This window comes from Euprymna scolopes, chromosome 43 (assembly GCF_053919585.1).
Source record: "Euprymna scolopes isolate OS-2025 chromosome 43, ASM5391958v1, whole genome shotgun sequence".
In the NCBI taxonomy this organism is placed as follows: domain Eukaryota; kingdom Metazoa; phylum Mollusca; class Cephalopoda; order Sepiida; family Sepiolidae; genus Euprymna; species Euprymna scolopes.
Genome location: NC_136524.1, coordinates 29,515,701 through 29,541,630, shown reverse-complemented (window position 1 = coordinate 29,541,630; position 25,930 = coordinate 29,515,701). Strand labels below are relative to the sequence as shown.

The window sequence follows — 25,930 nt, the reverse complement described above, 5'->3', positions numbered from 1 at the left end:
ATCCCTTGACTCTATAAAACTTAATCCACGCCGACTTTATATTGTTTTGTTACAGCTTGCATGTGTCAATAAGTCCTACATACAACTTTGTCACGAATTACCTCCCTTCTTTTCTTTGTTTCTTTTACATTCATGTTAAATATAAATTAAATTGACAAATAATAATTTACATAACATCAAAAGTAAAAACTACAGAAAACAGGAAAGATAATACATATATTCGGAACGTTTTTGCATAGGGTACCAATTTTCTGGGGATTTATTTTTGTTCTGATCTAGCAGTATTTGAGTGAGGAATAGAAAGAGTTGAAAGTTCTTTGGGCTGTCAAAGGTCAGTCAGCAGTTATCTTTAGGTATAGATCGTCAATGCTGAAGTGTCCAGTGGACAGGATCAGGAGAGAGAGAGAGAGAGAGAGAGAGAGAGAGAGAGAGAGAGAGAGGTCTTTCTTCGATGCTTCCAGGTTTCTCTCTAGTGACTAACCATGATTCCCAAGAGAGCTAAAGAAGTCCCTCATATGGATAGAGTCAATGCACTCTGCAAGCTGATTGTTCAGTGTGTAGCCAAATCACCTAACATGGACATGGATTCACAAGAGGACATAAAACTTTATTTTATTCATGACTGCTACAGATTTCTGTCCTCATCAAAAACTAACCTTGTGCCTAACTCTGCATTCATGGGCAGACAAGTAGATAGGAACTACTTTCTACCTACAAATGGATGGTAACATTTAATGCTAGTAAGACTAAGCTGCTCTCCTTCAACAATTACAAGACGCCTCTCCAACCACCGATATCCATGACAAATAACACCTTACTTGAGAATTCTTCCTTCAAACTCCTTGGCTTAGTATTCACAGGTAACATGGACCGGAACAAATACACTGAGGACACTGCGAGCTAGAAGACTATCGAACTAGAAAACTACTCACACCTGAGAATATCCTGTACCTCTACAAGACCAATATTCAGCCATGCATGTAATATTTTTGCCACATCTGGGCTGGTATATCTACTACTAGCCTTTCCCTCTTGAATAGGGTCCAAAAAAGAGTTTCAATCTAATATATCCCACTTTGTCAACTTAACTTCAACACTTGTCCCATTGCTGCAGTGTTGCATCTCTCTGCCTGTTTTACAAATATTTTAATGGAATGTGCTCCAATAAACTTGTTGCACTTGTGCTCCCTCGACATACATATCCCCAACAAACCCCCTTAGCAACAAAATCACACCCCCTCACTGTTGAGGTCCCTAAATCCCAGAAAGCTTTCTACTCTAATAGTTTCTTTCCACGAACAGCTAGGCTTTGGAATTCCCTTCCTGCTACCTGCTTCCCTGACTGTACTGATATGCAGAAGTTTAAATGTAATGGAAACTAACATCTTGTTAATCTTTCCTAGGCATGGTCCCAAATTGAAGCCCCTTACGCCCAAGTGGTGATATGCTTTGTTAGGGGTAAATGTGAGTTATAAAAAAAAAAAAAAAATTAACAATAGATGCTCTATCACCATTATTGAGCACTCTTCACATGCACACATGATAAGCATTCATAACAAAATACCTGGACCAAGCCGCAAAACTTTGGGAACCAATCCTTTGTAAAGTGCCAAATATCTGAAAAGAAAATGTAAACAATATATTTTAAAATGGTGATATTTAGACAAAAAAAAAATAAAATGTAAACAATATATTTTAAAATGGTGATATTTAGACAAAAAAAAAAAAGTGGTGAAAAATAACACTCAAGATGAGAAACGTAGTCTGAAAAATAATCCAAATTTATAATTAAGTTGTTTTTTTTTTCCATTTGCTGAAAGAGCATTTCACATAAGAATTCCCCCTCCACTTACCCGGAAATTATAGGGGGTGGAAAGTGGAGAGGATGGGGTAGTAAGCCGGACATTCCAAGAAGAACTTCAGAGTTCATGTCAATAATATTAGACAAAATAGTTGCAAACTCCTATTCCTTCCCAAAGCACTCTACTTAGAATACATGAAATCACAATTTAAATTAATAAACATTTCATTCATAAGTTTGTTAACAACAAAAAAAATAAAAATTTCATTCATAAGTTTGTTAACAACAAACAAAAATAAAAATTTCATTCATAAGTTTGTTAACAACAAAAAAAATAAAAATTTCATTCATAAGTTTGTTAACAACAAAAAAAATAAACATTTCATTCATAAGTTTGTTAACAACAAAAAAAATAAAAATTTCATTCATAAGTTTGTTAACAACAAAAAAAATAAAAATTTCATTCATAAGTTTGTTAACAACAAAAAATAAATAAAAATTTCATTCATAAGTTTGTTAACAACAAAAAAAATAAAAATTTCATTCATAAGTTTGTTAACAACAAAAAAAAATAAAAATTTCATTCATAAGTTTGTTAACAACAAAAAAAATAAAAATTTCATTCATAAGTTTGTTAACAACAAAAAAAAATAAAAATTTCATTCATAAGTTTGTTAACAACAAAAAAATAAAAATTTCATTCATAAGTTTGTTAACAACAAAAAAAATAAAAATTTCATTCATAAGTTTGTTAACAACAAAAAAAAATAAAAATTTCATTCATAAGTTTGTTAACAACAAAAAAAAATAAAAATTTCATTCATAAGTTTGTTAACAACACAAAAAAATAAAAATTTCATTCATAAGTTTGTTAACAACAAAAAAAAATAAACATTTCATTCATAAGTTTTTAACAACAACAAAAAATAAAAATTTCATTCATAAGTTTGTTAACAGCAAAAAAATAAAAATTTCATTCATAAGTTTGTTGTTAACATGAGACAGGAAATTCTAGCATTTATTCAGGTGCTTCTACACTATTGGGATGAAATTTCAGAAATCGTAATATGTTATGCTCAGATGGTGGATATGAACTCAGTATGGCCACAAGGGTGAAGGCAGCCTGGGTGTAATTTCGTGAGTTGTTACCTCTGATAACATCACAAGCTGCCCCTCTCTACATCCAGGGTAAACTGCATAGTAGCTGAGTCGGAAGTGTCCTAATACATGGCAAGGGATGCTGGGTCTTCACTCTAATCCTCACTCACCTGACTGCAGCGCAAAGACAGATCTATGATCATATTTATCGGCAACATGTTATGTGACCAAACCCAATACATTGGATGAAAGGAATTTGCTGAAATCAATATATAATTGTCCAGCATGGGGGTTTTCTTAAAGATAGATCCATAATGCTAGTGTAAAAATGTGCAACATCCGTCATCACGGATGAAGCATGAATGTCTTAAATGGAAGTAAGGTTAATCGGCCAAGGAAAATTTGGAAGTTATTAGATAAGACTGCTGACCTGCTGACGCGTGAGAGGTGGAGAGTGAGCTTGCATATATAAATTCCCTTTAAAATAAGATATAAGAACTGACCAATCAGATGGAACCACCTTCTGCTACCAACCAATCAGAAACTGGAATCACTCCATAAAATATGCTGAATCTCTTAGAATTCCTGTACATTGGAATCAAGTTTAATATTTTTTTTATTTTATTTTTTTTTTTATAATAAACCAACGATAGCAAATAAATGTTTTCTTAAATGACATTGGCCGTTGCGATTTCACTGAACCAGCATTTTTGGCACCTTTCAGCGTTTTATGTAAACTTCCCTCAACATTCTGACTTTTCTGCATAAGTATCTTAAATGTTTAGATTAATTTTTGTCTTTCTTCAGATCTGAATATTCTGATTATTTATAAAATTAAAGCATAAAAATATCGAAAGTATTTTTGTGAGAAGTTTGATCGATTTTCATTACAAAAACAATTTTTTTATTTTGACTTATATATAGTCATTCAGTGGATACTTTCACCCCCCCCTTCCCAACTGCAAATATTTTCTCATGAGAAATTAAGAAAAAAAAAAAAAAAAAATGGGGAAAGGGAGTAATGAAAGAAATTAAAACAAAAATACTTCTGGAGCAACACCAAGGAGGGACAGCTAGTTAACCATAATTTCCAATTCACTAATAAAGCGACTTATCTATTACTAAGATGTTTTCTATCATTCTCCATTAATAAAGGAGATTTGCAGGAGATGTGACACAAGATCAAAAGGTGGAGAGAAGTTTGATCGATTTTCATTACAAAAACAATTTTTTTATTTTGACTTATATATAGTCATTCAGTGGATACTTTCACCCCCCCCCCTTCCCAACTGCAAATATTTTCTCATGAGAAATTAAGAAAAAAAAAAAAAAAAAAATGGGGAAAGGGAGTAATGAAAGAAATTAAAACAAAAATACTTCTGGAGCAACACCAAGGAGGGACAGCTAGTTAACCATAATTTCCAATTCACTAATAAAGCGACTTATCTATTACTAAGATGTTTTCTATCATTCTCCATTAATAAAGGAGATTTGCAGGAGATGTGACACAAGATCAAAAAGTGGAGAGAAGTTTGATCGATTTTCATTACAAAAACAATTTTTTTATTTTGACTTATATATAGTCATTCAGTGGATACTTTCACCCCCCCCTTCCCAACTGCAAATATTTTCTCATGAGAAATTAAGAAAAAAAAAAAAAAAAATGGGGAAAGGGAGTAATGAAAGAAATTAAAACAAAAATACTTCTGGAGCAACACCAAGGAGGGACAGCTAGTTAACCATAATTTCCAATTCACTAATAAAGCGACTTATCTATTACTAAGATGTTTTCTATCATTCTCCATTAATAAAGGAGATTTGCAGGAGATGTGACACAAGATCAAAAAGTGGAGAGAATCAAGCTAGCACCCCTAAAGAAAGAGCACTCTGGCTCAGCAAAAATTGACCGAGCATCCCGAACAGCATTTTTTCGTCAAGGTACTCAGGTAGTAAGCAATAAACGTACTTCACCCAAAAGAGGGGGACAAAGCCTGGGAGGATGGACCTCTTCAGAACACTCAGCAACAATACCACTGCTCGACAGGTAAAAGGCCACTGAAATAATATTTAGTTTTTTTTTTCAATATAATAAACCAATGATAGCAAATAAATGTTTTCTAAAATGACATTGGCTGCTATGATTTCATTGGCCCAGCGTTTCAACACCTTTCCCAAAAATTTTTGATGATAGCAATGTCCTTATTTCACATAAGTGCCAGAATTTAAAATAATTAAAAATAAAGAAATAGGTAGATGCAAGATATATTATGAAGTTACACAGCCGCAATACAAGTTATGAAAACAACTTCAGTAGAATACTAAATATCTTTTCGGTTTTTTTTTTCGTTTTTTTTTTTTTTAACTCCTCTCCACCACAAACCAAGCATATTGTCACTTAAAATGTAAGGGGCTACTATTTGGGGTCATGTTTAACAGAGGACTGTGGAGAGTTGAGCTGCAATATGTCTGTTTATATTATATTTATTTATATATTTATTTTACAAAGGAGTCACCACTTATCAAGACCAGAAACCACCCAAGGATAAAGGTTACCGAGTGTAATGTCAATGGGAAAACGTTGTAGTAATCAGTCGTATGAAAATTTGGTATATTGGATTACTTAAGGGGATGGCTCATCAAGAACTTGTTCACATTGGACTGCAAATTAGTATAGTCAGGAAAACAGGAAACAGGGGAGGAATTCCAAAGTCTAGATGTTCAAGGGAAGAAACTATTAGAGTGGAAGTCTTTCCTACATCTGCAAATCTCAACAGTGAAGGAGTGGGATTTTGCTGCTTGTCAGATTAGTCAGGAGTATGTATGTCGAGGGGGGCACTAGTTCTACAAGTTCATCAGAGCACATTCCGTAACACAAGGACAGGGATGCAAAATTGTTGGAGCTGAGTCAACAGTGCAAGGCCTATTATTTTTGGACCCTGTCTAAAAGAGAGACACTAGTGGTAGATGCAAGTAATAGTAGCGGTGTGGGGGGAATAAAAACAACAGTATGCAGCGATGTTAAAATTTTTTTTTTAAAAAGTGGTAGTAGACAGGCAGGCAGGCAGGCTTGAACCCGTAATGTGAAGGAGGAAAAAAAAGACCTGACTTCTTAGTTGATGCCTCCATTGCACGACCGGAAGTCAAGAGTGCTGAAATTAAGTGGAATCAATCTAATGGTGACGATGACTTGCTAAAATTTCAGCAAAAAAAAAATCAACCCCCTCCTTGTACAAAACTGCCCAGTTTAGGATGAAGGAATTAATGTTTTTGGTCAATTTTTCGATATCTGTCGTGCGAGACGTCCAGCTTCAAAATGATACTGATCTCATCAGGATCCATTGCCTCTGTCGAAAATCTTTTGCTAGATATACACACACACACACATTTTGCCCTTATATATATATATATAAGTAGATAGATAGATAGATAGATAGATAGAAGATGATAAAAATGTGTCCCCTCACCCTTCTTCTTTGTATACAAGCTTAATAGTCTGGAAACACGTCTTGTATTTGATGACCCCAGGTTCCGGTTGTGGCCCTTGTATCCGACTTTTCGCAACATCAAAAGGAATGTTTGTGCAAGATCCAATCACACCGGAGACAAAGCCGATTGCAAACCTCCGAATAAAGTCAACGGTCTTATCCTATAAAAGAAATTGAGAAATTTTTAAATGTGGATAAGAAATATACAAAATACTCCCAACAAAATAGTTATGCAATTAGAATATTTACTACTTTTTATTTGGATACGTGAATTTTATTTGCAATAAAATGGCAAACATACTAGCTAGTGTTGGGCCGATTAATCGAAATCCTGAATAAAAAAAAATTTGGAACATTTAAGGGTATTGGAATCAGTATCAGAATCAGAAAAAAAAAAGTGTGCTTATTTTCTGATGCGCAAAACGATTCTTTTTATTGTTTTTATTGGTTCGATTTGCTTAAAACTTAATTTTCCATGGCCTGTATCAATGATGAAAATATTTATTGATTTTAAACTACCAGTAAAGAAAAAAAAAATCTATAAATCATCCCCCACAAGCGTTGTTTGCACGTTTGGGGAAATACATATGAACATAGGTTCTGCAGTAATGCAAGCCCCCCCCAAAAAAAAAAATCTATATATATAGAAATTTAATTTAATTGGAATCAGAATTAATAATTGCATCGGAATCTGGAATTTAAGACACAAAATCGGTAATTGTATTGGAATCGGGGAAAATATTGGAATTATCCCACCAAGATCAGATTGACAAGAAAGTTCTTGCGATTTTTAACTTTTAAATTCAGATGAACATATTTCGGCCCAAACAAAAATTTATTGATCGAAATAAGCATCATCAGAATTAACACTTTTGCCAACGCAAAACAAGTGTATTTATGCCTGTAACGTAAAAGTCTTGCATTGTAGTGACGAAGTCGATGAAGGCGTTTTTGATATCGCTTAAGTGTATGAAACATTTCACTTGCAGAAAGTTGTCGAGATGATTGAAAATGTGGTAATCAGTAGGTGAGAGTTTGGAGAGTATGGTGGATGAGGCAGAGTTTTGTAGCCCAATTCATTCAACTTCTGCAGGGTTGGCTCATGAAATAGTAAATATAATATAATATAAAAATCTGTAGATCATCTCTATAAGTGTTTTTTGCATGTTTGGGAAAATACATATGCACATATTATATGTTTTTTGTTTGTTTTTTGTTTTTTCTGGTAATCCTTACATGAAAATGAGAAAATAAAGACACTGGTGAAAAAATAAAATTTGAAGGCAGCTTATCTTTAAAGTTGCATTAAAAAGAAAGACTTTGATATTAAGAATGCTCATACTCAACATATCAAGCCATCTTTTATGCAAACACCGGATGGAGAAATTTCAGTTATGAAATATACACATAAACTCTTCCTGTCTAGAAACTTTGAATGCCAAAGAATGCCGAAGCAGATAGGCTAAAGAAAGAGTCAAAAGAAATCTTTATGGAAGACTTTTTTCTTGGTAATTGGGAAGATGTAAAACCAATTTGAATTAAAATCAAATATTCAACGATTGTTTTAAAGAAAATAAATGTTTCATTCACATCATTAAATCAGATGATCAAGAAATTAGATAGACTCGAAAAATGGGTCTATTACCGAAAGTAGGGTACAGCAAGTGAGCTTCGCTTACAGTTTACATAAAAAAGTAAAGTTTGTGCAGATTTCTCCATTAGATTGAACCATGCACTAACGGATTACCACTATCCTCTGCATTGTCCAAAAGAGATAATCGTTAAACTCAACCAACGGAAAACTTTTCAAAAATTGATTTATCTGTAAATACCTGTGGAGAAGTTATATTTAAAGATACTTTGTATAAATACTAGTGTTGTGACGATTAACCAAAAATCAGAATCAGGAATTGTAAAACTCAGACCTTTAGAGGACATCAGAATTAGAATCAGGAAAATGTGTGCCTATTTTCTGATATCCAAAAAGCAATTCTTTTTATTGTTTTCACTTGCTTGTTTTTGCTTAAAACTGTATTTTTCCATAACCAGACCTCCTGCAACACTCCAAAAAAGTAAACTACTCTATATTTAAAAATTTCAAAAGAATCAAAATCAGTAATTGTATCGGAAGTGAGAATATAGAACAGAATCTGGAATTGTATCAGAATCGGAAAAAATATTGGAATCGTCCGATACTATTGAATCACTAATACTAGCCTTATTTTCTATTAATTACTGATCACTGACAATTATATTGGAACTTTTGGCTTAGAGTCAACTGTACTAACTGTATCAATATTACACTTTATCCGTTTTGTCCTCCTCATTCAGTAAAGAAGAAATCCTTCTAGACCAAGGCAATTTTTTACATTTCCATAGTAAAACATTCTAAATATTTTTGCTAGCCAAGGAGGATGGTATCATTGTGAACGAAGATATACTACACTGATACCCAAAGGAGGAGGTAATGAGTGGGAGGATGATATCATTATGAACGAGCATATACTAGACTACCCTACCAAACAAGGTAATGCTTGAGAAAATGGTATCATTGTGAATAAACATATACTAGACTCACCTATAAAAGAGGACCGTAATCTTTGAAAGAATGTTACCATAACAGATGAACAGATACTACACTACCTGTCCCTCCCAAAAAAAGACCAAAAGAAAAACCAACAATTCTTCCAATGAGGTGAAATTAGCCAGTGAGAAGAAGACACATAAACTCACTCCCTCTAAATTCATCAAACAACAAAAAAAAAGAAAGAAAAAAGTGACTAAGAATTAAGGGGGAGGAAAAGGTTGCCCATTGAGCATACACCATTCCTGACACCACCAAAATCAACATGCACACAACCGACTCCCAAAGCCAGAACAACATACTGATGTATAAAGCACCTACCACCCATTCTGCAAACACTAGCCCACACACCAATACCTGAAACAAAACCTACATCCATGCTGTGCACACCAAAACAGACACCTGCACACATACATACACACACACCACCCCGTTCTGATTCTGCTATTGAGGAAAATGAACTGAGGAAGAAAAGGAGACAATCAGCCTCTCCTCCTTGCAGGAAGAAAAAAAGAAAAAGGTAAAAAAAAACCTCTCTCCTTTAAAGTTGGGGAAGACATTTATAAAATTTACCCCGTCTGTCTACACAGTGAAGGAGGAATTTGAAACCTCTCTCTGAACTGTTGGATAGGGGATAGAGACATTGAAGACCTTACTAACTTACTGGATGACCCTTTCAAGACAACTTTTATAAGGCCTCCAGCCAGTTGAAAGAACTATGTTTGGCAAATGCTGGAAGTCAAGAAGGGGGACAAAACTTATCAAGGACAAAAGCTCCTCATCCTAGATAAACTTTTACTAGAATACAAGAGAAGGGCGCCAATTTTTGGTGCATCGACTTCTCTATACAGTCTTAAAACTAACCTTTCCATGATTGTTAAAGGAATTACACACAGTGGCCAGGATATCAGAAAATTGACCATATTTAGCACAGTGCATAGCATCAGAGTCCTTTCACCAGTAGACTTCATAACCAGGTGTAACACTGCTTAAATTAAGTCTGTGTCTCTTAAGCTGGCTAGTTTGAATGCGAGGGGCTTAAGGTCTTCAAACTGGGCAGTTCACATCTGGCGGAACCTCTTGTCTCTTGGAGTGGATGTTTCTGCGATCCAGAAGACACACTTTATTTCTTTTAGGGATTGTCAGGTGCTGACCAGGGACTTTGATGTCTTTTCAGCATATGGCAATCTGCAGGGGGAAGGCAGCTTGCTTTGTCTGACAATCAACATTGTTTGTAAGGATGAAGGGGACAGGTCAATCATGGTCATGTCATCAAAACAGAGTCTCTGGACACTATCATCTTTGTATCATGCTTTCAAAATATCAAAATGGTAACAGAGGTATTATGAAACAATCACAGGAGCCAAAATCAACACAAGGCTGACTGCAGGCCTGCAATTTAGTGCATGGAGCTTTGGCACCATTCTTCCAGCTTTTTTCAGCTAAACATATGATCTGTTTCAGATCCTTAGCATGTGATTTGGATCAGGTGTCCAGCTCAAAAGAAATTGGTCAATCAAAGCTCTTAGATTCAGAAGAAACTTCCCTTAAAGGGTAGAGTTGCTGTGTATACTACTTACATCTTTCCTCTCATCGTGTATTGACTGGCCATATTTCCTCTGCCTGCCAAAAAAACTTAAAGGCCTTCCAACGCCTCCAGTTCTCATTTCTTTAGGATTGGAAGAGGTATTGGGTTTGTAGACAGGTCTGTATTCTATGTTTGTGTGAGGGAAGCTGGCCTTACAGAATAGGACACTGACAGATGAATCTGTGTGCAACCCCACGGTCGATAGCTCCTTTTCCATCATCATTCTTGATTATTGAATATAAAGTCATTGTAAGCAAAGGGGCGAAAAGCAGTTCCTTAGGGACTGCTGAGATGCTCCAAAAAGCTTCCAAAGTCCATTGACCTTTCTCCGACTTCTAGAAAGGAACTCCATAGAAGATTAATAAGTGTGGGGGGAGCGGGGGCTGCCGACGACCTACTCATCAGGTGATTAGGATAGTTAGAAGGGAGGATTCACTCCATATGGAATTGAGCACCAGGTTCAAGTCATTTCAACAACTCTGAATCTTCTCTCCAACTAGCGATTGATTTGAAATGTGTAGTGTTTTAATACTATATGACACAGTTCTAGAATAATGGATTTACCCAGGTGTCCACCACTACAGGGATACCAGCAGAAGAAATACTTGAACACATTTTCTTCAAATGCTGTGAACTTCAGCGGTACTATGAGTGTGCCAATGAGATGACAGCTCATATCGATTCTAAACATACTTGCTCACTAAATGTATATCCTATGTAATCGACAAGGGGAAATGAATAATATATCTCACAATCCTGGCCCTCATGTGAATGGTAGTGTGGATATCGCATCTAATAGATAAGCAAAGGGTTGAATCTTTTGCTGATCAGGATCTGACTGCATTCTTTAAGCACCAGCTAAAAGTCAAGATCAGATGTAATAGAAAGAGATTACATTCAATTTTTGAAAAAAGAAAAAGAAGATGAATACTAGTAGTGAGTGTTAAGTGTTGAGACATTATGTTGAACAGGGTGTAGTACGATCCTGAGTATAATTGCCAGTAACAAAGATGTCAGTCATTGATATAGTGATATAATTTTCGGTTTCCCTTTTGATAAATAATGTCATCTTAATATGTTCAATTCTTTCCGTCCGTCATCCAAGGCATCTCTTATAATCAGAGACAGACTTCTATCGTCTAAGTATTGAATCAGTTCTGCAAAAACAGTCGTGTTCTTTTCGAGAAATTCGGGGTCGTTAGGATTCTCTGTTGGAGATTGTATGACTGTATAGTTTTCAAATCCTTAGATACCCCAGAAATTTTACCTGCAACAATTCGAATTTAGATTCTAAACCATCAAAGAAAAGACATGGCTGGGCACATAACCTGTTAAGTGTTGAGACATTATGTTGAACAGAGTGTAGTATGATCCTGAGTGTAATTGCCAGTAACAAAGATGGTGGCAAACTGATTGAATCCGAAATTCGACAATTTTTATAGTAACTTTAGAAGTTTTCACTGGTTGCTCACCATGACTTGTGGTTATAAAAAACGATTGTTGAAATCATTGGCCTCATACCCCCCTCCCTCAGGAGTCAAAAAAACATTTCACAGTGAGCTTGTATGTAAAAGAGGAGTCAAGTATGAGTACGTATTCTCTACATGAGTGGGGTGCACTTGGTTTCTGGTTCTGTCAAACTCTAGCTGTTCAGGTAAGTTTAGTCTTAGCTAGTTGAGTGAATGAACACCTCCTCCAGCTAATAGAAAGCCTTCAAGATACCCACTCCTCATTTAAATTTTTTATTTTTATTTTAATCCCTGGCCTCTCCCAAACTGCATTAATCTTGGAAGGACATTGCCCACTTTCAAACCCCATCCCCCATTTTTCTTTAGACCAGATCTCCACTTAGAAATTGGCCTTCTTATTTTCGGTTCCAAATAAACTGGAAAACCGTAGGCGGTCTATAATTTAGAAAGGGTTGGGAGGGCCTAACTAGCCAAATTTTTATTCTTTGTTTTCTCTCCACTCCACTCCTGTATCTATATAGGGGATTGAAAAGTAACTCCCTATTTTAAAATACTAGGTACATGCAAAATGAATAGCCGATGCTCAAAATGTACAAACATTTTGACCCCTCCCTTTACTTAAAAATTCACAAAAAAAAAAAAAAAATCAGGAAATTAACCAATTTTAATGAAATTTTCAGTAATTATCAAATAATGATCACGGAATACAATGAATCCATTATTTTTATTTGAATCTTAGTGGAAATGTATTATTTTGTTTAAACAAAAAACACCTTTACTAAAGTTATGGTTTTCAAGAGTAAAAAAATAAAAAAAAATGCATGAATTTAATTTTGCCTTTTTATGAAAATAAAGCATCGTAAATTGTAACAATAAAAAAAAAAAAAATTTTTCAGGAACATCACAAAAAAAACTCCTAAAGTCCATTTTAATGAATTCGATATAACTCGAAGAAAAATTAATTTCTCAAACTACCAATATTATCATTGACTTAAGCATTGTTTATTTAATATTTTCATGTAAAAAAAAAAAACTAATTGCCAAAAATATTTGTACCTTTTTTTTAGATTACATGTTTCACAAATATTTATATGCAAGATTCTAATATTTTCTCTGCTTAAATGAATATCAAACTTCTGGCATAACATAATTTTTATATAATCTTGAAAAATAAAAAAATAAAAATTTAATTTCAAAGCAGGAACACAGAAAAATAATTAAATTAAAAAATGGTAAAAATTATACAAACGTTAATGACCACCATTAATGAGTAAGAAGAAAGTATAATGCACGGACTTTTATTTGAAACTCAATATAGGCGCCTTAATTCTCTACTAGCTTTTCAAGTCGACCAGGAATTGCATCAACTGATTCCACAAGAAACTCTTGTGGAAAGGTAATCATAACTTCACATATTCGCCCTTCAGGCTTTTCTAAATTTCTTGGTTTGTTTGAGTAGATTTACTCTTTCAGCTAAATCCAGAGAAAAAAGTTACAGTACGTTAAGTCAGGACTTCTAGCTAGCCATCCGTGCGAACTGCAACAACCCTTCGATCTTTCACTGAATTGGGCATTCAGCCATTCACGAACAACAATAGCAAAGTGTGGAGGAGCTTCATCTTGCATAAAAATCAAATCTTCAATTTTGTCCCAAGCACTACTAATAATTGGCCAAATTTCATCTCTCAACACAGTGAGGTAGCAGTTCAGCCCAGTAGTTTCTGAGAAAAACTTCTGGAGGAAATGTCGTATTTTGGTGACTAATTGTCTTCAAGTCCAATGTAAACAAGTTCTTGATGAACTGTCCCCCTAAGTAATCCAATTTACAAAACTCCTACTACTTATATTTACTACGCTATAATCACATTGGCTAATGCATACCCATTAACACTTATCCTCGAGTGGCCTCCAGGCCTTGATAAGTGGTGATTCCAGTGTAAAAAAAAAAAAATCCCTAATTGTGTATCGAGTGGATACCATAATATCCAATTTGCTTCACCTTATCATAACAAAAATCCATACCAAATTTCAGTAAGATCGACCGAGTAGTTTCCAAAAAATTTTTTAAAGTAAATGTGGTATTGTGATTACTAATCCCATCAATCCCTAACTGTGCATTAAGCAGATACTATGATTCTCAGTTCGCTGAACCTTATTATGTTAAAACTCTATGCAAAAAAATTTAAACTAGATCAAATCAACAGTTTTTGAGAAAAGGTGGGACAGAAAGATTAAGATAAATATAATATAGATAAGCTGTTTTGATGTTTATATTATTAGGAAAGATGGAAAAAAATTGTATTTATTATATTTAGATCGATTTTAACAGCAAATAATTGAACTGGAATGGATGGATTTTTATTTATTTATTTATTTATTTATTTTTTGGCATTTAAATCTTGATTAAAATTTCATACTAACCTCAGTTTCTGGCAAAATGGATGGATTTTTATTTATTTATTTATTTTTTTTTTTTTTGCATTTAAATCTTGATTAAAATTTCATACTAACCTCAGTTTCTGGCAAAATGTTCTTAATGTTATGATAGAGGCTGAAATAAATCATGTTAAAGGCACCATGTCGACCAAGAGTTGCTGTCAAACCCTTGAATAATCCCTTTCTTCCCCAACCATCATTATGTATGATTTCTTTAGCTGTTGACAAGGTGCTTTTTTGCTAGAAGAAAAATAAAAGGTAAGTACAAATGAAATAAATACAATAAAGCATTACAACATATCTATATAAAAGACCACAGGATACAAAATCCATTTGGGTATTTAAAGAAAAAATATGTGTAAAATCTTCCAGTGTATTCTATTGCAGGAAGTGCTTGATAAAGTGTGCAAAAGACAAATATACTAAACCAGGGATCACCAAACTATGGCCCATGGGCCAGGTTCAGCCCGTCAAAGTCTTTAATCTAGAGTCCTTGTATAAAACATAAAAATATTCAGGAAATTTTAGTTTTTAAATGAAAAGGTGTGAAAATATTGTGGTGGTTTTTCTTTTCACTCAGAAAATGGTTAAAAGATTGAGGTTTTGGAGAACCAGTTTCAAAAAAAAAAAAAAAAAAGAGAAAAAAAAAGCAAAGCTAATGAACAAAACCGTCTAAAGCACGTCCAGGTCATTTTTTTTATTAGTTTGACCCACATAATTCTAAAAAGTCAGCAATATGAATCCCAATGCCGCCCCACCCATTTGAAAACCTTGGACACCCCTGCGCTAAACAATTACCAATAATAGCCTAAACGCTGTTGTGATGTCTGGTGCTACCAGACACAAATTAGTATTTACAAAGAATGACTTTCAGTTTTTCTTTTTCTATTTTATTCGTTTTGTTTTTTTTATAAGGGAGTCATCACTTACCAAGTCCGAAGGCCGCTCGAGGATAAGAGTTAATGAGTGTACATTGATCACTAGGACAACAGCGTAGCAATTGGTAGTGGTGGTAACTGAGTAGAATGTGATTATTTAAGGGGATGGCTCCACAAGAACTTGGACTTGAAAACGACCATGTTGTGGTAAGCTGGAAAGAAGAGAGGTGGGCAGTTCTAGGAAAGAAACTTTGTTCATGGAATTTGTGCTTAGATTAAGACACAGAAAAAATGGGGCAAATTGTTGGTATTGGTTCTTGCTAGACGAGTGTTTGTAGTGAATGTTTTGCAAAGGGGGGCCATAGATAGAAATTCAGTCAAGCACTTGCCATGAAAATAATAAAAAATAAAGCAGAGATAGATGCACAATGTCTTCTGTGAGAAAGAGGTTGCAAATAGAAGAAAGGGGTATCGCTCACTAGATTTATTCCAAAGCTGGTTTTGTACCCTGTCAACAGCACTCCATTTTTAGACATATTCTGCAATTGTTTTGTGATACTTGCACGCATATGGTCCACAAGAAGTGCAGTGGGATTACTGGCAAACAGAGAGAATAGCCAATTTGTGTGAAAACAGATGGAAACAGATAAGATCTGAGATGGGGACTAAGTACGAAGAGCCTTCATTAAGTTTCGAGATATTTTGTACAGGCATTTAAAATTCTCATAGACTTTTAAAAATTCAGTATGTTATTGCAACACATCTTATGAGATGACATCAATTTTTATAATTTCAGGTTCAAATGAACAGTTGTAGCAGGAATTGGAGTACACTCTACTAAAGCCTGATTGTTACAGCTGGTGAATTTCACAAATGCAATCTGGATGTGAAGACACTTTAGAAGAATGAGTACAATAAAATTCCATTTTAAACATGGAAAAAATGCCACAGAAATGTATTGAATACTTCAGACTGCTTTTGAACCATCTTGCATGAATTGAGCATCAGTTTTTGAGTGGCATAAGAGATTCAAGGAAGGCAGGTAGTCTGTGAGGGATGAGGAGAAGTGTGAGAGAAGTAAGAATGTCAAAACACCAGAGTTGATTGGCCAAATAAAGAATTTCATGGATAAGAATCGTTGCATGTCTATAGAGACAATAAGTGCACAGTTTGATATCAGCGTGGAAACTATACACTCAATTATTTGCAAGGAACTGAAGATTTATACGAATGTACCAGTCCACAACTCCATTCTTGTCACAGACAATTTGACCAATATCGGCACTAATACAGTTCCTTGTCCTCCCTATAGTTCAGATCTTGCTCCCTGTAAATTTTGGTTATTCCCTAAGTTCAAAGAAAACCTTAGAGGATATAATAAGGCAATCGAAGAGAGGAAAGAGGCTGTGATAAGGGTCACTCACACAAGAGGACTTCCATGGGACCTTCCAGAAGTTGATGGAATGGTACAATAAGTGCAGTGCAGCAAGAGGAGATCACTTAGAAGGGGACCCTTGTGGTAGGGTCACCATCCAGCCATTATGAGAACAGAACTACCACATGGACTTATGGTTTTGCACGAGTTGTGTGTCGAGTAGAAAAACAATGAATTCCAGCAACCAGCGAGCATCTGGAATAGATATTAGGGTCCTAACCACTAGACAATGAAAAGCCTCCACTAGTAAAGACTTATAATTCTTAAAGAGTTTGACAGTTTAAAGGCTCTCAGAAGCTTTTGAAAAGTTTTGAAAAAGATTAAAAGACTTTTGAAGACTTGAAAGGAAGTATGCAAATTTATTTGAAAGTTTTGTTTTTTTTGTTTTTTTTTTAAATGTAACCCTGAGTTGTCGGGAGTGGGGATTACTTTTACTATTAAGGTGCGGCCCAACTCTGCTCCCGGCAATGGGTGATGCAGTTCATAGGATTATACCCATACGAGAAAAGGTCTGGAAACTTATTGAAGGCACCTTATATATTTGGTTGAGGTTGTTGAGAACTTGCTGTCATATCTTTGAATAATCCTTTTTTTCTTCGACTATCATTATTCATGATTTCTTTAGATGGTGCTTAGGGGTTATCTTGAAGGGAAGTGCCCTAACTAATATAATTAGGTACAATTAATTGGCTGTTTTTGTTTTATGGCATATCAACTTAATGTCAATCGAGTAATTTTGGAAGCAGTTTTTAATGCTTCAAGTTCCTTATATCTCCAAACATTTATTCATGGAGTTTGGTTTGTTTTATTTTATAATCTAGTATATATATATATATATATATATATATATATATATATATATATATATATATATATATATATAAGAAGCATTTTTTCATTTAAACAGACATTGTAAAAGACAAACAGAAAGCTAGTGTTTTTTTGTTTTATATATATATATATATATATATTTATATATATATATATATATATATATATATATATATATATATATATATATGCATGTATGAGTGATGAAATGATTTCAAAATATTTCCCGATTCCAATACAGAAGTGATTTTCAACACCCTGGAAAACCTCATCAGTATGCCCCGTATTTAAGAACTCAGGTGATAAGTCATCTCCATCTCAGTACAGACCAATAAGTCTCTTGTGTGTCATGAGTAAGTTGCTGGAATCCATATTAAATAAAAAAAGTAGTCAACCACCTCAGCAGAAATAACCTCCTTAGTGACATGCAATCTGGTTTCCGTTCTGCTAGATCTACAGCTGATGTGCTAACGATTATAGCCCATAAGATTAGTGAATCTCTCGACAAAGGCTTCCTTTCTAGGGCAATTGCTCTGGACATATCAAAGGCCTTAGATAAGGTATGGCATGGCCTACTTCACAAGATTTCCAGCTACGGTATAACTGGAAATGTTTTCTCAATAATTAAATCATTTCTCTCCGATAGGCTCATAAGAGTAGTGGTTGATGGGCAGCAATCAGAGGCCCACAGTATTAATGCTGAAGTCCACCAGGGGTCCATCCTGGGCCCAACTCTCTTCCTGATCTACATCAATGATCTCCCAAAACACATACTTAAATAATTTGTTAATATCTATGGTAATGACACGACCATCTATGACAACACATCAAAGGCCATAAATGACAAAGCTCTCTCTGATTCTCTCTCCTCTGATCTTGAGTGCATGGTACAGTGGGGGAAGAGGTGGCTGGTTACCTTTAATGCATCTAAAACCAAGCTCCTATCTTTACATCATCAATGCTCTGATCCCCATCTGGCATCAATTGAAATGGATGGCTCTTGTCTTGGGGAGGCTTCATGTTTTAACAAGCTCCTGGGTTTGACCTTTACTCCTGATCTTAAATGGAACACGTATATCAGGTCTGTTGCCCGAGCCGCTGGGAAAATGGTAGGATCCTTCTACCGCTCCAGAAGATATCTCACTACTGATGCAATTCTCTATCTGTATAAAAGCCAAGTACGTCCAAAGATGGAGTACTGCTGCCACATCTGGGCTGGAGCTTCTAAAAACAGCCTATCCTACCTTGACAACATACAAAATAGACCTTTTGGCTTAGTGAGGGATGCTCTTTTTTCTTCCCTGCAACCTCTCTCCCACAGAAGAGACATTGCAAACCTGTCTTTGTTTTATAGTTATTTCCATCGCAAGTGCTCGTCTGAGCTCCAATCTCTGGTCCCTCATCACCAATCTTTCACGATAAACACCCGTCTAGCTAAAACCACTGTTAGTAATTTCCTCCACTCTTTATCTGTGCCTAAATCAAAATGTAGATTCCATGAACACAACTTTTTTCAGAGAAGTGCACGCCTGTGGAATTCTTTTCCGTTTGCCTGTTTCCCACCTGACTACAACTTGGATGTCTTCAAGTCCAACATAAACAAATTCCTAATTAATCGCCCCCTTAAGTAAGACACTATATCAAATCTTCAATACCAACCATTACTACGATAGTATCCCATTGATTACTGTACACACAATAACCCTTATTCCCGAGTGGCTTCCAGACCTTGATAGGTGACCCCCATGTAAAAAAAAAAATAAAATAAAATAAAACATAAAAACAGATCTTTTATAATAAAATATGTATGAACTGTTTTTCAAACATGATGTATTGGTAATTTTTATAAATGTTTTTAAGCATAAATCATTAAAAAAAAAAACATTTTAAAAAAATCATAAAAAAAACATAAAATAAAAAAAGGTATCCAAAAAAGAATATTTCCAAAATAATTGTCTTTCATTGGAACTCCCATTAATATTGCACAAAAAAAGAAAAGAAAAAAAAAAGCGTTCATAAATATTTTTAAATAATAAAAAGTTCATAAATATTTTTTTTAAACAAAATCTTAAAAAAAAAAAAATTATATTTTCAAGTTATTTAATGTGGAATCCAGTAAATTTGGAAAAACTTTCTATGCTTCAAGTTCTTTGTATCTTCAAATATTTATTCATGGTTGCTTTGTAGAAGAAAATTACTGTTTTTGTTTTCGACTTGGCAGAGCATGATTGGATTTTGCAAAGGGAGGTGGGGGGGGGGAACAATAACACTAATGCTTGGTACATTTTTGGTAAGAAAGCCAGTATTTTCAGACAGCCTGACTTGGTAGCACCAGATGCCCTAACAGGTATTATCACTCTGAGCCAAAGTAGACTTGGAAGTAATAATCTATATAATTATAAAACTCAAATGACCTTGTAACAAGTGATGTAACCCACTTTCCGGTTTACGACATCCAGTTGTGCATGCGCGCATAAACATTAACCCATAACAACATAAACAAATAAACACAAATCGCTTCTTTTGCAGATTTTGATCTGTACACTAAAATATTAACGTTATTATTTCGAAATTATTATTTAACACGGGAAGAGTTGAGGTGTTTTGCAACTATTCTTTATTACAACTATACTGTCGCTATTTTCTTACAACTAAACAACTTTAACCCGTTGACAAACATAAGAACAATTGTAGTAAAGCCAAGACTACTACTACTCTCTATCTGTCCCTTTTCCTTCTTTTCTTTTTTTTATTTTTTTGTTTACATTTCTAGATACAAAATAGTTGTGTGAAAACGGTGAATTTGTTGACACATTTGTTAATCTGTTTCAATATTAGTTTTATTTTATTTTATTTATTTAGGTTTTATTTTTTTTTGCTTCAGGTTTTATTAATTATTTTTTTTAGATTTTAAGTTTCTATAACTTGATTGAAGGATTCCAATATGGGTTTTTCATTCTTGAATTTCTCATCGGTAGGTTCATGTGCATTTTTGCTGCTAAATGACTTTCGTCGGCATTCGATTCGTAGGAAAATCATGTTTAACTTTCGATTTTTGAGCAATTATTTCGGAAAAATAGGTAACTTTCCACGAATAGGGAGAATTTTTTTTTTTCATGTTTGAGTGATCCGTCTGTGAGTTTTCATTTTAATATACTTTCATAGAAATATTTCTGTTATGTCAAAAAAAAAGAAACTATTTTCTTTACATCACAAGTGTCATGCTCATACATGAATTCCATAGCTAATATAACATACTGACCCAACGGGTCACGGGTAGTCTAGTAATAACTAAAGGTCAACTCCACATTGCCCGCATCCCCCAAATAAGGCCACACCACTGAGATATCTTAAAATAATCAATTAGGTACAGCACCTGGCTATGATAAAACCAATAGGCTGAGATATTGCTATTGTCACATGGTCTAAGTGACCTATAAATTATTATTGTTATGGGGTGTAGAAAGTGGACTTTGGGGCTTATTTTCAACAGTCTCATAATTCTTGCTTCCCTTATTATCCTTTAGTCCTCACATTCCATGAGCAATGTTTTTGACAAAGAGGAAAGAATTGTTGTTTTCTTCACAACTCCTATTTTCTTTCCCATTTGATCACTGAAATTAAGTGACGTTGAGTCTGGTTTATACTAAAATAGGCAACCATTTAGGAATACCAGGTGCTGTATGTGGGAGATCCTCTCTGCTTATCTCTGCATTTGTTCCCAGTCATCCTGGACTTCTCCTTGGCACTGGAATCAAGCAATGTCAAGTCGGGAAGATGCAGTTGGGGATTATGCAACTTTGGCTTCACTATAGACCTCATGTGTAGGTGCAATTATAGCAGGTATCACTTATCTCTTAAGACTGAATGGAGACCTAAGAAGGCAGTAAAGTAAGCAGGTCTCGGTTCTTTGATACGATAGGAGCGCTTTAAAAAATTAATGAGGAGTACATATGAATTATAGTGTAGTAACTGTTGTGACACTACACTTTATTTTTTCTGTTCTCGGTCAAAGACCTTATCTCTAAGTAACCCATACAGAAAAAAAACTTAAAACTTTAATACATATGTCTGATTTTAACTAAATGTATACCCAATTTGTATAAGACATTAATTCAGAGACTTTTTTTTTTTTCATAAATTTCAGCTTCTTCCAACCATATTGAGGGCAAAACGAGGGCAGTAAAAGAAGAAAAGAATACAGGGTTATGAAAAAGGGGACATTAGAGGTCTTCTTTGAATCTTGAGCAACGTGACCCAATGACCTTTTTCTATGCTTAGTACTGTTTCTAACAGCCTCAGAGGAAAAGAAAAAGAAAACAACAACAATCGCTCCTGACGATAATCGGATGCACCGATAGAAAGCACTCAAGAAGAATATGGCCAAACAACTTTTGGGCGCCATTTTATATGACATGCCTGCCGAAATTAAAAACACGGCTCGGCAAATGGAAAAGATATCCAGAAAGATTGTAAAAAAGAATAACTCCGTTATGTTCAATCAAACATGCTTGAATAATGACTTGCTGCCAAAATATACAAATATATATAAATAAAATTTAGGAAACAGAAAACAACATGGCTGACAAGAGCTCAACATTATTTATGATTTACCATTAACTGGTCCCTCTTATGTAAGACTTGAAACCGACGGTACCAATGTTTTTCTGTACAATTATATATACACATGTCAACTTGTTTGCTATATCATTTCTATTCGGAATTTGAAAACGATGTTGAAGCTTTTAAATTGTTGATTAGAAAGTAATTTTAAAAGCAAATTCAATTTTATTTGTATTCCTACCTCATGTAAATACCTCCCTTGACCCACCCGACTAGCAGCAAAATCCCACCCCTTCACTGTAGAGGTACTTAGAGCCAGAAAATTTTGGACTCTGATAGCTTCTTTCCTCAGGTTGATTGCTTGCCTTTGGAATTCCCTTCCTGCTCTGTATATTTAATCTACTGTACCAACATGCAGAAATTTAAATGTAATGTGAATAAACATCCTGCTGATGAACTCTCCACTTAGGTTGTCTCTTCCCCCTACCCCATAAATTTGGTTTCTATTATAGTAGATCACTTATGTTTGAAGTGAACAATATAACAAAAAAAAAAAAATAAAAATAGGAAGAACGTAATTTTCTTATGTGCTCTTGTCACATAAAAAAAAGAGCAGGATCTGGAAAAACAAAAAATACTTCTGCATTATTTAGACTCTTCAGACTACATTTTGGTCGATGTAAACTCCGATCTTCAAGTGTTTCGTGTTGAACTGGAATATTTCTGTTGAACTCGGAAATCTCCATGGAATTTCGAACGGAACCTTTTATTAAATTCGCAGGGTTAATATGCTCTTGTTTCATCAGCCATGACTAGGTAGAAGTCCTAAGTAATTTGCAATTGTATTTTTTCTTTTGGGTCATACTGAGTATTGGACCTTCAATGTCTGTAAGAAACCATGGTGTAATATTTGGCCTTCTGTTCTTCGGATGCTGCACTTAAGATAATTTGTACCAGTCAATGGAGGGGAAACCCTCTATACTGGGACAATTATTATTTTTGGTAACCAGAGTGACCCCTTTTAGGGGAGCTGGTTTTTACCTCACATTAAAAACGGCCTTGTGCCTAATTTGCTCAGTGGGGGAGCAAATAAATACCATCTGTTCTTCGGATGCTGCACTTCAGTTTCTTGTTCTCTGTCGGTCGAGGAGAAATCCTTCACGACTGAGACAATTTTTATTTTTGTTCCTTTTCTCTACGTTAAAAAACGACCCTGGTGTCTAACTCTGTCCTGTGCGGAGGCATTGTAAATAGGAATCATGGTGTAGTGGATAGAGTACTTGGTAAAATTGTGTTGTAAAAGTTACATTCCTGGAGATTCAAGGTTCAATTTTCAGTGCGGGCAGCCAAAAAAAATTTTTTTTTTAATACAATTGTGAATTACTTAGAACTTTTACCCAGTCATGGCTGATGGAACGAGAGGATGCTACCCCCCATGGATTAAATAAAGGATTCCGTTTCAAATTCCATGTTGATTCCCGAGTTTGACATAAAGATTCCCAACGTCAGCAACTTACATCTGAAGAAGGTCGGAGGTTACATCAACTGAAACGTTGTGAAAATTATCTTGTAAAAGTTACATTCCTGGAGATTGAAGGTTCAATGTTCAGCGTGGGTAGCCAAAAAAAGTAAAAAAAAAAAAATACAGTCATGGCTGATGAAACAAGAGAATGCTAACCACGCATATTAAATAAAGGATTTCGTTTGAAATTCTGTGTCGGTTCCCAAGTTCGATATAAAGATTCCAAACTGCAGCAAGAAGTCCGAAGGTTACATCAACTGAAACGTTGTGAAAATAACACTCAAGATGAGAACTAGTTCAAAGAATCCAAATAATTAATCCTCAAACCAAAAGTTCAGGAACGTAAAATACTTCTGAATGTAAATTTTATCAATTTCAAATTACTTACCTTGCGAATGTCATCCCTTTCAGCTTGCAGTTTGACTTTCACAACTTCAAATGGGTTGATGATGACAGCTTCGGTAAGGCCAGAAAATAGTCCAGCTAAAGTCAGTACCTTTCAAAGAGATATGTATTCAAAGACATACAATTCTTAAAAGAATAAAATACAATAAATGCAAATTTAACAATCAACACCCGTCGTCTCTATCGTATATAACTACTAGACTCTTTAGCCCATTAAAGATATTAAAGATAGGCATAGTCTGTTGAATTAGAATCGGTGCTTTATGCCAAACTTATGGTTGAAGACTTATGGCATAATCATATTTGACACACCAGTTCCTGTCAGATCACCAAAGTTAAGCAACGATAAGCCTGGACAGTACCATATAGATGACCATTTGGAACTTCCAAGTGCTGTATATGCTCTCTGCTTATCTCGGCATTGTTTCCGGTTGTCTTGGACTTCTCCTTGCCACTGAACTGAAGCAGTGACAATTCAGGAGAGGTGTGGTTGGAGATTGTGCAACTCTTGCCCCACAATTACATGCGCAACTGCCCCTACAGCAGGGTATTCTTTGTCTTTCAAGACTGAACGGAGGCATCAGAGTCGGATGGTTGAATATGGTTAAATTTGTGCTCATTTTTGCATTAAATACTAATCCATAATCCTCAACTGTGCATCAATTGAATACCATCATACTTAGTTTGTTGCACATTATCATAACAAAGATTTGTACAAAATTTCAGCCAGATCAGCCCAATAGTTTCTAAGTAAACTTCTAAAGTAAGTATTGTATTGTGTTGGCTAATTCCTATTAACTCATTAGCAGACGAATTAAGGGAAACTTTTAGATGCAAATGTAGATATTTTATAGTGTCCCATTAATATAACACTGGCAGGTAATGAGTCAATCCCTAACTGCGCATCAAACAGAAACCATAATACTCAATCCTCTACATCTTATAATGGCAAAGATCCATACAAAATTTCAACCAGATCGGGTCAGTAGTTTCTGAGAAATTCTTGGAGTAAATGTCATATTGTGGTAACTAATCCCTATTAATCTTTAACTGTGCATCAAATGGATACCACAATAGTTCACTGCACCTTATCATAAAGGTCCATACAAAATTTCAGCCAGATCAGTCCAGTAATTTTGGAGAAAGAGTGGAATGGACAAACAAAAAGACAGACAGAGTAAGAGAAATATAATATATATACTAACTGGTTTTGCCCGTCTGTTATTGCTTTGCATTGAAACATTAATTTAAAGTAAAAAACGTTTCATTTATAACTTTGTTGTAAACCCCAAGATAGATTAACATTTTGGTAATTTTGATGCAAGTTTATATCTTAAATGTGATTGTAAATAAAGAAAAAGACAGTACCTTGTCTTTTCATTTGCAATATATATATATATATATTCCAAATTTCAAGATGTTGACCATTTTACTGTTTATTTCTTTAAGTATGTTTAAATGCTTAACTCTTACAGTTTTTAATTGTGTTCTTTTATATATACACTAGCCTTGGTGCCCGACATTGACCGAGTGTTTGGAGGTGTGTGTTGAGCTTAAAAAAAAAAAAATAAATAAATAAAAAAGTGGTAGTAGGCAGGCTGGTTCGAATTAGTGATATGAAGGCTAAAAAGAAAAAAGAAAGTTAAAACAAAAAACCCCTGACGTCTTGGCCGATGCCTCTATTATCTGACCGGAAGTTCAGAACGTTGAAATTAACCGGTCAATTCAACCGATACGATGACTTGCAAAAATGATGTCACAAAAAAAATGACCCTCCTTGTAGAAAAGTGCCCAATTGAGGGTGAAGAAATTAATATTTTTAGCCAATTTTTTTA

At 34.7% G+C, this 25,930-nt stretch overlaps 1 protein-coding gene across 3 annotated transcripts in view; it reads right to left on the bottom strand.

The window, feature by feature from the left end:
• LOC145268262 (mitochondrial 2-oxodicarboxylate carrier-like) overlaps nucleotides 1-25,930 on the bottom strand; it is a 107,222-nt gene that overhangs the window by 22,270 nt on the left and 59,022 nt on the right. For all 3 annotated transcript variants that reach the window (XM_080123615.1, XM_080123617.1, XM_080123616.1), the window contains exons 4-7: nucleotides 24,079-24,186; nucleotides 14,537-14,701; nucleotides 6,364-6,545; nucleotides 1,565-1,617 (exon numbers count right to left, since the gene is read on the bottom strand). In XM_080123615.1, coding sequence (XP_079979741.1) covers nucleotides 1,565-1,617; nucleotides 6,364-6,545; nucleotides 14,537-14,701; nucleotides 24,079-24,186 — 508 coding nt within the window. The remainder of the gene's footprint in view (nucleotides 1-1,564; nucleotides 1,618-6,363; nucleotides 6,546-14,536; nucleotides 14,702-24,078; nucleotides 24,187-25,930) is intronic.